We start from the raw sequence: 16,117 nt of genomic DNA, 5'->3' as shown, positions 1-16,117 counted from the left end.
TCTCCCACATTTGAAAATTAACTTTCTCCTACTTTTACCTTACAAAGGGAATTGGTATGTTGATTTCTTTTTATTTATTTTTTTCTTTTTTGATGATCAAATCAGTTAATATATATAAGGAAATCTAGCACCAACAGTTATCATAGCTTGTTCACTTAAACTTTTAGGAATTTGAAGCCAAAACTAGCCACAGATATAAAGTTGTTATTTTACCTCTATAGTCCTCCAAATAGTTAAAATAAAAAAACTGTTTTATTTTGATTTTAAGAATAACAATATGTATTTCAACATGTTGTAAGTTATTTTTATTAATTTTTAGTTACCATTTTATTATTTTATGTATATGGGTGTGTGACTGAATGTGTAAGTGCAACATTTACATGCCCAGTGCCGAAGAAAGCCAGAAGAGTGCAAAGGGTCCCTGAGGCTGGAGTTAGGAATGGTTGTGGCCTGCCTTGTAGGTGCTGGAACTCAAACTCAGGTCCTATGGAAGAGCAGCCACTGCTCCTAACTTGTGAACCATCTCTCCAGCATCAGTTATTTCTGTTTTTAAGTATTTTCCTGTCCTAATATTGACTCATCTTAATTTTAATTTTGTTATTTTGAGTCTTGAATGTAACTTTTGCTTCCTCAACATGGTGGCATTTTGTTGTTTTCTCCTTTTCTTAAAAGACCTTGATCTCTTCCTAACCTCCCGTCAGGCAGCAATATATGTAGCATGGAACATAAGGTTTTTCTTTTATTTGCCTTGACTTGACTTTTGCACTATATTTTTTTGAGAAAACACTTGGTAGACGAGATTCAAGTGATGATTGGGAGATTCCTGATGGACAGATAACAGTGGGACAAAGAATTGGATCTGGATCATTTGGAACTGTCTACAAGGGAAAGTGGCATGGTATGTATATTAGTAATATGGTGCCATTGGCACAAGTAGGATATGCTTAAAATTTTCTGTTTTAAAAATTTAAACCAAAGCTGGGTGTGGTGGCACATGCCCTTAATTCCAACACTGTGAAGGCAGAGACAGGTGGATCTCTGAGTTCAAAAATAGCCAGAGCTTGGGGCTGGAGAGATGGCTCAGCGGTTAAGAGCATTGCCTGCTCTTCCAAAGGTCCTGAGTTTAATTCTCAGCAACCACATGGTAGCTCACAACCATCTGTAATGAGGTCTGGTGCCCTCTTCTGGCCTGCAGGCATACACACAGACAGAACATTGTATACATAATAAATAAATAAGTAAGTAAGTAAATAAATAAATAAATAAATATTTTTAAAAAAATAGCCAGAGCTACACAGAAAAGCCTGTCTTGGGAGGTTGAGGGGTGGAGGACAAGCCAGGCTTTGTGACACACATTAGGAGTTCAAGGATATCTTTAGCTAAGTAGGAAGTTCAAGGCCAACTTGAGTGCTACAAGAGACTGTCTCAAAAACAAATACGAAGTCAGAATATTCACTGTTTGCATCATTAAACGATTTTCATCAGATGCAGGAGTCCTCCAGAAGTTCTAACAAAAATGTTGGAACATAAAAACTGGCTTCACAGTAGCCAAGGTTGCTGTCAGTACTTTACAGTAGAGATTCACAAAGATGAAGATCATTGAGCCATCCAGTCCCAAAGACAGTTTGTTTTCCTTTTAGAAGTATTCCTTTTGATACTTTTATGGGTATAAATCATAAATAAACATAAAATATTCAATATTCAGCCGGGCAGTGGTGGCGCACGCCTTTAATCCCAGCACTGGGGGGGGGGGGCAGAGGCAGGCGATCTCTGTGAGTTCGAGACCAGCCTGGTCTACAAGAGCTAGTTCCAGGACAGGCTCCAAAAAACCACAGAGAAACCCTGTCTCCAAAAACAAAAACAAAACAAAACAAAAATCAATATTCAGCATCACCAGTTTTCTTTCTTTCTCTCTCTCTCTCTCTCTCTCTCTCTCTCTCTCTCTCTCTCTCTCTCTCTCTTTTTTTGAGACAGGGTTTCTCTGTAGCTTTGGAGTCTGTCCTGGAACTAGCTCTTGTAGACCAGGCTGGCCTCGAACTCACAGAGATCCGCCTGACTCTGCCTCCCAAGTGCTAGGATTAAAGGCATGTGCCACCACCTCCCAGCAATCACCAGTTTTCTGAGAGTACAAATTCAAAAGATAGAAATCACAATTTTCCTCCCAAAAGAACAAATAATAATTTAAATTGATCACATGTAGTTTGTGATTATGATCCTGCTTATTTACCTCTTGGTGATGTGGAAATATGAAAATTTGGGAGACTGTTCATTTAGTCTGAGCAAGTAATTTGACAGTAATGAACAGGTTGATACCTAGGAAAGTTTACTCCCCAGAGGGATGGTAAAGATGGAAAGTGAAAATAGACTTGAACACTCACTAGTAGAAGGTTTGATGAACACATTGATTGATATATCCATAGGTGGTTATATAAGAGTCAGAATTACATAATAGAGCTACAGTGATATGGAAATGTGTCTAATATATTGAATTGCTTAAAGCTGCATGTGTAATACCTTCATGTTAAAGATCTATATTAGGGCTGGAGAGATGGCTCAGAGGTTAAGAGCACTGGCTGATCTTCCAGAGGACCTGAGTTCATTTTCCAGCAAATACATAATGGCTCACAACCATCTGTAATGAGTCTCAGTGCCCTCTTCTGGCCTATAGTGAAGGCGTACATGCAGGCAGAACACTGTATACATAATAAATAAATCTTTTTAAATATCCTATATAAAATTAACAGTATAACAATGCTATATGAATTCTTTATAAGGTTATTTTATATGCATTCAGTAAGTATACTGCATATACAGATAAACTTAGGATATATACATGCATATATATATATATATACACACACATACATGACAAGGGTTATTTCTGAGTGCCATAATTATGGGGAATTTTTTATCTATGCTTTCCTGAAACATTTAAGTGGTCAACAGTATTAGGTGGTATAACTGATAGAATGAATACTATATTACTTTGATAATTAAGAAAAAGATAAATGGTAGTTTTATATACATGTATATATATTATTTATATGTTCAGATAATTGAAACTCACCAAGTAAATACATTTGTGATTAATAAGCATAATGTTTGTAGCCTTTTAGAAGGTTGCTGCGTGCCCTCTTTATTCGCTCTCCTTGCAAAGATAACTAACATCCTGACTTCAGTAGGATATAATGTGTAGATTGTTTTTGTGCGACTCCTTTTCTCACTATTGTAAGATCCATCAGTGTTATTGGGTGTTTGTGTGTCTGTCATTCCTTCTCTGAGTAATATCCATTGTGTAACCATAACTTGATTTCCATCTGCTATATAATAAGCATTTGGGTAGTTTACAGTTTGGTGCTATTCTGGATGATGCTGCGGTGTATATTTTTAGTTACATGCCTTTGAAGAACATATGTGTATATTTTTACTGGCTATATGCCTAGCAGAGAATTATAGACCTACACCATATGCTTACTTGTGGTTTTACAGATATTCCCATCAGTGCTGCCAATTAATTGTACCAGTTTATACATCTGCCAGCAGTGTGTAAGAGTTAAATTTAAGCCTGGCCATGGTGGCGCAAGCCTTTAATCCCAGCAGGGGGCAGAGGCAGGCAGATCCCTGTGAGCTTGAAGACAGCCTGGTGTACAGAGAGAGTTTAAGGGAAGGCAAGGCTATACAGAGAAACCCTGTCTCAAAATAACCCCCTCAAAAAAAAGTTAGATTTAAAATACCATAATTTTAATAATTTTCCAGTTGACTTTATAAGGGAGTCATATTTGTCTCTCTTTTGGGTAACAATTTGCAAGTTTTTATTTTAAACTGAGCTCCACTGGACCTGTTGTCCATAGTTTCATAACTCACTTAGTAAATAACACCTCATTTAACATTGTCAAATAATTAAGAAAATTCTCTGAGTACTTATTGGCTAAACTAAATTCCCAGGAGAAAAAAGTTGACATTATTGTAGCTTATATCTTGAAATAGTAGTAAAGGATTATCATTGTTAGTAGCTTTGTGTGGGGGTTGGGAGATGTGTGTGTTCCATAGTATATATTTTTTAAAAAAAAAAGAAAAAAACAGGCTAGGCAACTTTAGTCCCAGCTTTGCACACAGGAGGCAGAGGCAGGTGGATCTCTCTGAATTCAAGGTCAGCCTGGTCTACAGGGGAAGTTCCTTTATAGCCAGAGCTGTTGTACAGACAAACCTTGTCTTGAAAAACCGTAAAAACAAAAAAAGAAGGAAAGTACAGTTTATTACTAGATAGTTAAATATAATTTCTTTTACTGAGATAATTAGCAAAAATGCCCAGGAACATTTCATATTTCATAATTTGAAATTTTGGAATAACAATTTTTTTTCAGGCGATGTGGCAGTGAAAATGTTGAATGTGACAGCACCCACACCTCAACAGTTACAGGCCTTCAAAAATGAAGTAGGAGTACTCAGGTGAGCTAATAGATCACTGTTTTCCAGTGGATTTACTTCAAGTAGAAAGACATAATGTATCTACTTACAGTTTCTATTCATATTGTTTTCCTGATTGCAGTATCATTTAGTACTGTATACAGAAGATATATTCAGCTGGGCGGTGGTGGTGCACGCCTTTAATCCCAGCACTCCGGAGGCAGAGGCAGTTGGAACTCTGTGAGTTAGAGGCCAGCCTGGTCTACAAGAGCTAGTTCCAGGACAGGCTCCAAATGCTACAGAGAAACCCTGTCTCAAAAACAAAAAAAAAAAAAAACCAACAAAAAAAAAAAAAAGGAAGAAGGAAATAAAAAGCCCTGGGCTCTAGGACTTGAGGAATATTGACAAATAAGAGTAAATCCATGATAAGAAGACTTACATAGGGAAAATTCTGGAGTTATAACTTTATGTAAGGGAAATGCTCAACAAAACTGAGATTTCAAAGCAGAGAAGGTATTCAAGAGGGTACATAGTTATATTGTAGAGAGCAGAACAAGGAAGCTAGTTATAGAGATTAGAGGAAAATGATTTTGCTTTTACATAAGAAAACTTCCTAATGTTTAGAACCACTTAAACACAAACAACCTCTACTTCCTCACTCAATATACTTAAATAATATATTTCTGAATAGACTAGATAATTTACTTTATTTTGTTTCTAGTACTTTTGACTGGGAGCATATTATTGGTGGACTGATGTGTCTCTCTTTGAAGAATTGTTACTCATTGTCACGTTTCTTCTTCACAGGAAAACGCGACATGTGAATATCCTACTTTTCATGGGCTATTCAACAAAGCCACAGCTGGCTATTGTGACCCAGTGGTGTGAGGGCTCCAGCCTGTATCACCATCTCCACATCATCGAGACCAAATTTGAGATGATCAAACTTATAGATATTGCACGGCAGACTGCACAAGGCATGGAGTAAGTTCAGTTCTGTTAAATCTTTATATATGACTTTTGAAAACCACTTATGGATACTTTAAGGCCCTAATAATACCTCTTACAGATTGCATTTTAAGTTTTTATGCAGGGGTATTAATAGCTAGCACTAGCTTATTAAAAAATATTTCTCTAATTCAGCCTTTAAAGTATATAAGGAGTGTAATATTTGACAAGAACTTTATAATTGCAAATGATGATTAATTAGTTCACAGTGATTTATGTGAACAGTGGAAGTATAGAAAAGCAGGACCTCTGGCTCCCTCCCCCCCTAAAAAAAATCCACCACCACTAAAATAAAGCCATTACTAGTTAATGAAAAATATGTTACTATTATCTGTGCTTTCAAATCATTTTCTTTTACATGCCTGTATTTTCTGCTGCAAAATGGTCAATTATTAAAGTTTTAAGTGACTATCTATATTGTGATTCTAGCTGAGAAATTCTGCTATGTCTAGGACTTGAACATTTTTCCAAAACAGTGTGATGGAGTGAGTGTGTACTCACCAAATGTGCCTTCCATTGCAGACAGTTTTGGTGTGTGTTGTGGGGATTCGCCCTCAGTCTAATCCCTAGAACATGTGTTCTGCCACTGAATAATCCCAACCTCTTCTTTTTGGTTCCCAGATATTAGCAGCCAAACCTGACTCCCTACAAGTCCTAAGAGTCTTCTCTAGGGAACCTTACCAGACCAGGAGGAAAGGGTATCATTCTACAATTTACAAACAATAAGCCAGACAATTTTCTAGTCCCCCACTTAGTCTGAATAAAACAAATTGTCTAATCTGCAGACGTTAGAGGAGAAGTCTGATAGACATGAAAGGCCAAAACATGGGGGGGGGGGATGCGCTGGGAGAACAGATCCAACGAAAGGAGACGTTACCATTCTCACCAAGAGAAAATGTATTAGTTTCCTTGGGGAGATTAAAAAAGATAAAATTTTAAAAAGAAAAAAAAAAAGGAAAACATTTGTAGCCAGGCATGGTGGCACGTGCCAGGACCCCAACACTTGGGAGACAGGAAGGAGGATTGTCTAGTCTACACAGCATGTTCCAGGCCAGTTAAAGCAATGTTCTGCCTAAAAATCATTGCCATTGAATATCAAAATGTTTAAATGTTGATACTTGTAGCCTATTGGAAATAGTGTTCTTTTCAGCTATTTTAACCTTTAAGTGTTAAAATTCACAAGGAATGCTGTAGTTTTAGGATTCATTTGAATTGTCTTCATCAAAAGAATTTAAAAACTACCAGGCAGTACTGTTGCACACTTTTAATCCCAGCACTTGGGAGGCTGAGCCTGGCAGATCTCTGTGAGTTCGAGGCGAGCCTGATCTACAAAGTAAGTTCTAGGACAGCCAGGACTTCACAGAGAAACCCTGTCTTTAAAAAAAAAAAAAAAAAGTTTAAAACTATTATGCAATTTTGCTGATTGTAGTGGCATACGCAGCCTGTAACCACTAGCACTTGGGAGCTGGAGGCAGGAAGCTCAGAGTCCAAACCAGCTTGTAATATGTTAAGAACTTGCCTCAAAACAACAACAACAACAGCATACTATTTGGTTTAATATTAGTTTTTCTGTGTTGTATTGCATAGTTCAAAAACGGGACTCTTAAGATTTTTGTTTGTCTGGGGTTTTTTTGTCTTTTTTTTTTTTTTTTTTTTTGGTTTTTCAAATCAAAGTTTACAGCCCTGGCTGTCCTGGAACTCGTTTTGTAGTCCAGGCTGGCCTTGAATTCACAGATCCACCTGCCTTTGCCTCCCAAGTGCTAGGACTACAGGCACGCACCACTACAGCCCAACTAAGATAGTTATTTGTTTTTGTTTTTGTTCCCCCTCCCCCCAAAGCGAGTTGCATACCAATTTGCATAAGTAAATATTTCCCCCTGTTCTATCATCAACCACTAAAGTAGATATTTGGGTATCTGGGGTTTTGTTTTTGCTTTTTGGAGGTTGGATTTTACTTAGCCCTAGCTGGGCTGGAACTCACTGTGTAGACGAGACTGGGAAAAACTGCCTCTCTCTTTTCCACTAGTGCTGGGATTAAAGGTGTGCGGTTCAACACACCTGGCTCGTATTTGTATTTTTTAGTGTTGTATATATGTATATGAAAATAGGGTTAGAAGATACCGAGTTCAGTGGTGGTTGTCTCCAGCAAGGAAAAGATTTCGTATAAACTTTGAAAACGTAGAAAGCAAATGTAAAAATCTTAACAGGATTAGTTAGGGTGGGAATATGAGTGATCTTTGCACTATCTTTTGTTGTTGTTTGTCTTAATTTCAAACTAAACTTACTTCAAAGTAATAAAAAATCATATGAAAAATGTAAACACAAATATATGCCTGTAATCTACTATCCAGAAATAACTGGTTTTGATGATCTAATACGTTTTGTGTGTCTTAATAGTTGTGTATATTAATACTGTACACAATCGTTTTGTTACTATTTTATAATTATAGAACCAGGCTTTGCCTTCCTTTTTACTCTTTGCACATCATTGCTGATTAATAAATACTGTTTTCTGATCCCAGTTCTGCTGGATATTATTTACTCACTAGCTCCCTCATTTATTTAAGTGCCAGATATATTTGTAGTGCTTCAGTACAGTATTTGTGTATTAACAATTATATATGCCCTTACAATGTATCAGACATTGTTCTGTATATTTTATATGTGATTTCTCACTTATTCTTCAATAACCAGTGAGTCAGTGCATATAGAAAGACCATGTAACTTGCCTCAGACACTTGGGCTCCCCAGTGAAGGCCTTTGAGCTTTGTACTATGTCGCTTTTCCAAATTATACAACCCTTTTACCAGCCTCAGCCCTTAATGCCATACAATATTTCCTGCAGTCCATGGTTCATTTACTCGTCCTCTCTCCTAGACACCACCATTCCTCTGTCCTCAGACCCCAAGCCCCTTCCCTAAGAATATCACCTGATGATCTTGCTTATCATTTCATTAAGAAAATGTGTTGAGCAGGAAGGGGTAGCATGCACTTACAGTCCCATCCTGGGTCACAGAATGAGAGACCCTTTTTTAAAAATAGAAAAAGAAAGTTCCCTGGGCATCCGTGCTGTTAGATCCAGTGGTTAAATTCTTAGTCTTCCGTTTATTTGATCTGTCATAAACAGGGTACAGTTAATCCAGTTCTTTGGGTAACATTCTTTGTTCTCTGCTTAATCGTATTCTTAATCTCTTGTTAGTCAAGATGGTCTGAGTAGCATCTGCCTGGGAACCCTGAAATTTAGAAATACTGAATTGTAAACACTACCTCAGATCTTCTGAATTGAATCTACATTTTAATATGATCTACAAATGGTTCACAAACATATGAGGTTGAAGAAATCTATACCAAAGCATATTTTTCTGATTATCCCACTAGTAGCTGCTTCTCAACTGATTGATCCTCTGCCCCTCTGGGATCTCATTCAGTTTTATGGTGTGAAAGAAAATTACTTTAAAATCAGTTCAGTACCCTTTCTGCTACTTCATTTCACTTGTACTTAAGACTCTCATGTCAGACTGTCTGCTCAACATGTCTGCTTGTCTAATGTCTTGTGTTTACTAGATCTTGAACTCAGCTGCTGTCTTCTCCTCTAGCCTGTTCTTCAGCCCTGCTGTTCTTGCAGCTGCTCATCTCAAACATCATACAGTGATCCTCGAGTCCTCTCTTTGTTCATGCCACATAACTCTCATTTTATCTGTTTTTTGTTGCTGCATTGAGACAGGGTTCCTCTCTATAGTCCTGGCTGTCCTGGAACTCACCGTGTAGACCAGGGTGTGCACCACCACACCTAGCACTCAGTGTATCGTTTTGTTGTGTGTGTGTGTGGGTTTTTCCTCCCCTTTGTTTTTTTCGAGACAGGGTTTCTCTTTAGCTTTGGAGCCTCTTCCTGGAACTAGCTCTTGTTAGACCAGGCTGGCCCCGAACTCACAAAGATCCACCTGCTTCTACCTTTCGATTGCTGGGATTAAATGCGTGCACCACCACCACCCGGCTCGATATGTCTATTTAAAAGAATATCCAGAGCCTTATAACTTCTTGTCAGTTATTTAAGTTATCTTCCTACTCAAGCTCCCATTCTCATACCTGAATTAACTCCTATCTCCCAGTTTCCACATTTTACTACCTCAATTTAGTTTCGACACAGTGGCTTGTTTGGCCCTGTCAAAACAGATTGTGTTGCTAATCCCCCCATATTTCTTTTGTAATGAAAACCAAAGTTCTATGTGGGGAGAGTAAAGTTTCACAACTAGGCCTGTCTCGCTGCACCTAGCACACCGGTGGTCTCTCCATCCCCTCCCCCAGCTCTTCTGTTACTTCTCAGATTATCTGTGCTTTTCATCCAGGCAGTGCCACACTTTGCCTTCTTGCTATTCTTTGTATATGGAAGCCCTGTGTCTGTCACAGGGCTCTGTCCTTTTCTCCTTGTCCTTGGTATAGTCTCATCCCTTAATGTGTACTATCTTACCTCATTAGAGGTCCTCTTTCACCTAAAAGTCAACCCCTACAGTTCAGCATTCCCACACATACCTGGCACAGTTAACGGTATGTGGTGCACTGTGTATTTTACTGACATAATCTTTTATTTTCTATCTTCTGCACTACAGTGTTAAGTACCTTGTTTTATCTCTAAGACTAAACAAGAACAGTTGTTGGGTAGCACTTACTGGGTTTTCGTTAAATATATAAAGTAATTCTTGAGAATATATCAAAATAAACACTATCATCTCCATGTTACAGATTAGTGAATTAAAGCTAGATTGTAGTCACATGATAATGGCACATGCCTTTAAGCCCAGCACTTGGGAGGCAGAGGCAGGTGGATCTTTGAGTTCAAGACCAGTCTGGTCTATAGAGCTAGTTTGGATGACAGCCAGGGCTACCCAAAAACCCTGTCTTGAAAAACCAAAAAGAGAAAGATTATAAGATGCTCCTAGGGTAATTAACACAGATGGAGATCAGACCCAAATCTGAGTGCTCAGAATCTTTCCTTCTCCCATGTCTCTTTGCTCATTTCACTTCTGCTCTTCAGGTTTCCTCTCTGCGTGGACAGAATTACTTCACCTGCCTCACAAGAAAGTATAAAGGTTATGCAACCAGATTATATAAAATATTTGGAAAATGTCAAAATATTTTGCATTTATAAATGGTGGTAGTAATTCTCCATTTTCTTATAAAATGTATCATTTTTACTTTTACATTTAGGTCGTTGGTCCACTTTAGATGACTTGTGTCTGAGGTAGCAGTTGAGGCTCTTTTCTTTTTCCCTATGTGCATATCCAGTTATTCCGCAGCTTTTGTTGAAAAGACCATCCATTTAGTTAGTTACCTTTTTGTAAATAATATTATGTCTCTGGCTTTATGTTTCAGCTTGTGGATGTTTGATATGGATTACAAAAATGAAAGAATAGTATGAAATTCTGTATTTATTTACATATCTATTCTGTTCAGGCCAGCGATGTACTTAGTAATCCATGGGGCATTTACTACCCTCTCAAATGCATGTTCCAACTAGGAAGTGAAAAGAATACAAAAGTATCATATTGACATATTAGAAGACCCCATATCACTAAGTGCTTAATTCTTCCCAAGTTGTTCTCTTGCTACAACATGATGCTAGTCACAATAGGAACAGACATAAATTTAGAAATTGGCAGACTAATCTGACCAGTTATATGGAAGTGTGGTGGCTAAATATTTATAGCTTAGATACTTGAAACCATTTGTGGTAGTACACACTTATAATCACAGCCCTTCAGAAGTGAAGTTGGAGTCAGAGTTTAAGGCCAGTCTGGGCTACCCGATTCCCTGTTTCAGGAAGGAATTTTAAAAGATGGAAGAGAGAAAACAGAAGATCAGGGGAAAAAAATGAGAAAGAGAAGAAAGTCAACAATTTGGGTGGATAACAAAGTTGAACTTTAGTTAGAAATTTCAGATATTACTATAAGATCATAGTAATCAAGACAGGTGTGTGTGTGTGTGTGTGTGTGTGTGTGTGTGTGTGTGTGTGCGTGTGTGTGTTTATAAATCATTGTGGGAGAACAGGAACTTAGTTATATATCCAATATATGTATTTTCTTCATTTGATTTTTTTTTTTAATTTTTTCGAGACAGGGTTTCTCCGTAGTTTTTGGTTCCTGTCCTGGAACTAGCTCTTGTAGACCAAGCTGGCCTCGAACTCACAGAGATCCGCCTGCCTCTGCCTCCTGAGTGCTGGGATTAAAGGCGTGCGCCACCACCGCCTGGCTTCATTTGATTTTTTTAACCAAGGTATTGATGTAATTCATGAAGATAGTTCTTTAACAAATATTTCCTATAACCAGTAGGCATTCATATAGGAAAATTAAACAATTAACTGTTAGATGGCACAAAACAAACATTTATTTGAAGTGGATTAAATACAAAATCTAATATTTCAAGTAATAAAAGAGAAAATCCTTGTAGTAAAAGAATAAGCAGTGATTTCTTAGAACACAAAAAGGAAAGGAAAGAAAGGGCTTGAGGTACATCAAAATTTAAAATTAGTTTTCTTCCAGAGACGCTATTATGAAAATGAAAATCTGTCTGAGGATATATAACTCATTGGTAGAGCACTGCCTAGCCTTTGTGAAACCCTCTGTTCCGTCCCTAGTGTGGTAGGAAGAGATAGATGAACAAAAGAAAATGAAAAGAGAAGTTATATACTTGGAGAAAATATGTGAAAATATATCTGATAAAAAGTCTTCAAAGTATATTAAGAACTGTTAAATTCAATAATCAAGCATAGGGGCTGGAGAAATGGTTCAACAGCTAAGAGTACTGGCTGTTCTTGCTAAGGACCCAAGTTTAGTTCTAATCACCAACAACCAGCTGTTAACTCCAGTCCAAGGTATCTAAAACCCCCTTCTGGCTTCTCAGACACCAAGCATACATGTGGTATACAAACATATATGCAGGCAAAACACACAAAATAATAATACCATACCTCTCAAAGAGTCAGAGAAACCAGATATGGTGGCACCTTTTGTAATTTCTGACCTTCAGAGGCCAAGGAAAGAGGATTAAGAGTTCAAGGTCCATCTTAGCATTATCGTAAGATCCTGTCTCAGAAAGGGGTTGGGGGAGATAGGGGTGCAAAGTACCTTATTGAAGATGTTATATGAATGACCAGTAAGTACATGCAGACATTTAACAGCTAGCCATCAAGAAAAGGTACATTTACAGTATAAAGTGAGCCAGCACCACATCCCCACCAGAATGCCCCTTTTCAGAACCTGTAGTACAGAAGTCTCAGCAAGGATAAAGATCACTCGAACCTCATAATACATGCTGGTAAGATTTATTTATGCTTGGTAGGTGCATATACCTCATCGCTATGTAGAAATCAGAGGAGAAGTACTGCCAGATGGTTCTGTCCTTTCACCATGTAGGTCTGGAAGAATGAATTCAAGGTGTCAGGCTCAGCAGCAGGCTCCTTTACCTACTAAACCATCTTACCTGCCTATTAAAAACCTTTTGAGGGTGTTCTTTATCTCGATTTGGCTAGTCATTGCACACTTAAAGTTTGTACGTTATGTTTTATGTATCAGTAACTCAATGAATTCTGAATATGTATGAGTGTTATGCATGTATTATTTCTGTGTACCATGTTGGTACCTCCATGCCTGCAGAGGCCAGAAAGGGGCATCAGTGACCCTGGAACTGGAGTTACAAATAATTGTGAGCCACCGTGAGTGCTGGGAATTTAATTCAGGTTCTCTAAGTGCAGGTAGTGCTCTTAACTGCTGAGCCATCTCTCCAGCCCCCTCAACAAATTCCTTAAAAGTGAAAGCAACTATTTATTAAATCAAAGTAAAAAATAGAATTGAGGCCACTATAAAGCACAACTAAAAAATATACAAACTACCCATTAGAGATTTAAACTTTCTCTCTTGAACCCTGCAGTTTTACGTATTTTATTCTTGCTGTGTTTCTATCAGATTTCTAGAAGTGATTAATGCTACCTATCAGGAACACCTTTTCCATCCCTTCCCTTCCCTCCCCTCTCCTTCCCTCCCTTCCCCCCCTCCCCTCCCTTCTCTTCCCTTCCCTTCCTTGTGTCTCCATATTTTTGTATAAACCTACTGTTTATTATTGGGGTGGTTGGGACCTATGACCCCTCAGATCTCCCCAACCCTTCCCCTTGACAGGATGCTGGTGTGGACCAAGTCCCATGCAGATGTTGTACAGATAATCAGTCAGGTCATGCCCTGAAGTCAGTGTTCACACAGTCTCCGCTCCAGTTCTCCAGATCTTTCATTTGCTTTGCTTTCTTTCTTGGTAGAGATGATAGAGATGTCCCGCTTATGACTGAACACCAACAGTCATTCTTAGCACTTTGACTAGTTATGAGTCTGCAGTTAGTTTCCACTGGTCACTACATTCTGATCAAAGCAGATAGCAACATTTCTCTTTGGCCATAAGCAGTTATTTAGAAAGCAGTTTAATGAGCAAATCATGTCCATTTAGAAAAAGAACAGTAATAGCCTCCTAACTAGAAGGCCAATACTTTTGTGAGACATGGTGGCTTGAGTGTATAATTCCAGCCCTTGGGAAGTGGAGGTAAGATCTCTGTGAGTTTGGGTCAGCTTGAGCTAAGAGTAAATAAGCCTCTAAAGGGGGAATGTATTAGCTTCCTTTTTTAAAGTCGTTCACTTCATACCAGCACTCTCATTAACCCACCTCCTTTTTTTTCTCATTTATTCAAGATCTTGCCATCCTTAAAAAAAAAAAAACTTCCTTGGGACAAGTTTTATCTTCACATGTTCTTATTTTTCTGTGGCGTTGCAAAAGTTATAAAGCAGGGCTAGCAAGGTTGCAGTAAAGAATACTTTACTGCTACTCAGAGGACCCAGGTTCAGTTCCCAAAACCCACATTGGGCAGTTCATAAGTGCCTGTAACTGTAATTCCAGGGAATCCAGCACTCTCTTTGGCCTTCACAGGCATGTGCACTGGTGTGGCTGGCAAACAGAAACACATACATATACACAAATAAGGAAATAAATCTTTAAAGGTTTTAAAGCAGTTGAGGCCTATAACTGACCTCTTTTCTTTTGCTATATGAGTAGTGATATGGGGCTGGGGAGATGGCTCTGAGGTTAAGAGTGTTGGCTTCTCTTCCAGAGGACACTGGTTCAATCCCCAGCAACCACATGATGGCTCACAGCCATTTTTAATGAGATCTGGTACGCTCTTCTGGCCTATAGGCATACATAATAAATAAATAAATCTTAAAAAAAAAAAGAGTAGTGCTGATGTTGTAGCAGGAGCCCAGAGTCATGACAAGATCATTTCAGATTGTAATAAATGTTGTGAAGGAACTAGCGTGAAGTGAAAGTATAATAAATGAAAAGGATTGCTTTGGATAAAGTAATTCAAAATGAAATTTTTGTTTAAAATATAATCAACATCTTGATGTTTATCTGGAATATGAGGATATTTAACAACGATAAGGTGCAAACAGTCTGAACTATTTATAAATCTATTTTTAATAGTGCTCATGATATGACTTTGATTCTATATTCTGATTTTAAGTCAGAACTTAACAGAAGTGTTTTTAATATGTTTTCTCCAGTAATAAGACAGATAACTTGCATCTATTGTAGTTGATTTGACAGACATGTATTCAATGTTTCACACCTGTCAGGCCCTATTCTATGCATTGGAAATAAATAGAAATAAAATCAAAAACAAAGATAGTTTTTATGGATAATTTAGAATAACAAAGGATGTGTGACCTATCGTTGACTTTAAAATAATATGTTTGTGGGCTTGGTGCCTTTAGTCCCAGCACTTAGGAAGTAGAGGCAGTAGATCTCTGTGAGTTCAAGGTCACCTGGTCTATGTAGTGAGTTCTAGGACTGCATAGCCAGAGCTACATAATGAGACCCTGTCTCTAAAAGACAATAACAACAACAATAATATAATGTCATTATTAGAAAATTCCCTCCTCACTAGTATTAATGTTTTATAAAAATGTCATGCTGTCTTTAAAATTGATTGTCTTCAGCCGGGCGGTAGTGGCGCACGCCTTTAATCCCAGCACTCGGGAGGCAGAGGCAGGTGGGGATCTCTGTGAGTTCGAGACCAGCCTGGTCTACAAGAGCTAGTTCCAGGACAGGCTCCAAAACCACAGAGAAACCCTGTCTCAAAAAACAGAAAAAAAAAAAAAATTGATTGTCTTCACCAGACTTTCATAGTCTAGTGGAATTTGCATTCTAAATGAAAAGAAACATAGGCACATGAAAAACTAAGCAAAGCAAAGATCATGCTATTGCCTTAATTACTACATAACTGAACAGTGAGAGATCACTTTCCATTGGGTTTTTTTGTTAGAAAATAAGAATGTTCATCTTAGAGTATGAATAACTGGGAAGTAGAATGGAAGCCAATTTGGGGACAGGTACAGGAGGGATACATTGAAAGAGGTGGGATTTCAAGGACTTGGATAAATAGGCTTGACTGGGTGAAAGGTTTGTATTTATAACTAGTAAAAGATAAAGCAGAGACTGCATATGCAACAAGATTTGGGCCGTGTAGCCGGGCAATGGTGGTGCATGCCTTTAATCCCAGCACTCGGGAGGCAGAGGCAGGCGGATCTCTGTGAGTTCGAGACCAGCCTGGTCTATAGAGCTAGTTCCAGGACAGGCTCCAAAGCCACAGAAAAACCCTGTCTCAAAAAAA

General features: G+C 38.1%; 1 protein-coding gene across 5 annotated transcripts in view; it reads left to right on the top strand.

Annotated features, from left to right (window-relative positions):
• Braf (B-Raf proto-oncogene, serine/threonine kinase) overlaps nt 1-16,117 on the top strand; it is a 132,785-nt gene that overhangs the window by 91,820 nt on the left and 24,848 nt on the right. For all 5 annotated transcript variants that reach the window (XM_050147887.1, XM_050147888.1, XM_050147885.1 and 2 more), the window contains 3 exons: nt 781-898; nt 4,365-4,449; nt 5,215-5,391. In XM_050147887.1, coding sequence (XP_050003844.1) covers nt 781-898; nt 4,365-4,449; nt 5,215-5,391 — 380 coding nt within the window. The remainder of the gene's footprint in view (nt 1-780; nt 899-4,364; nt 4,450-5,214; nt 5,392-16,117) is intronic.

The sequence above is a fragment of the Alexandromys fortis genome, unplaced genomic scaffold (assembly GCF_014885135.2).
Source record: "Alexandromys fortis isolate MF-2015 unplaced genomic scaffold, M_Fortis_MF-2015_v1.1 scaffold_57, whole genome shotgun sequence".
In the NCBI taxonomy this organism is placed as follows: domain Eukaryota; kingdom Metazoa; phylum Chordata; class Mammalia; order Rodentia; family Cricetidae; genus Alexandromys; species Alexandromys fortis.
The sequence above is the reverse complement of the archived record's forward strand: the minus strand, read 5'-3'. Positions and strand labels throughout refer to the sequence as shown.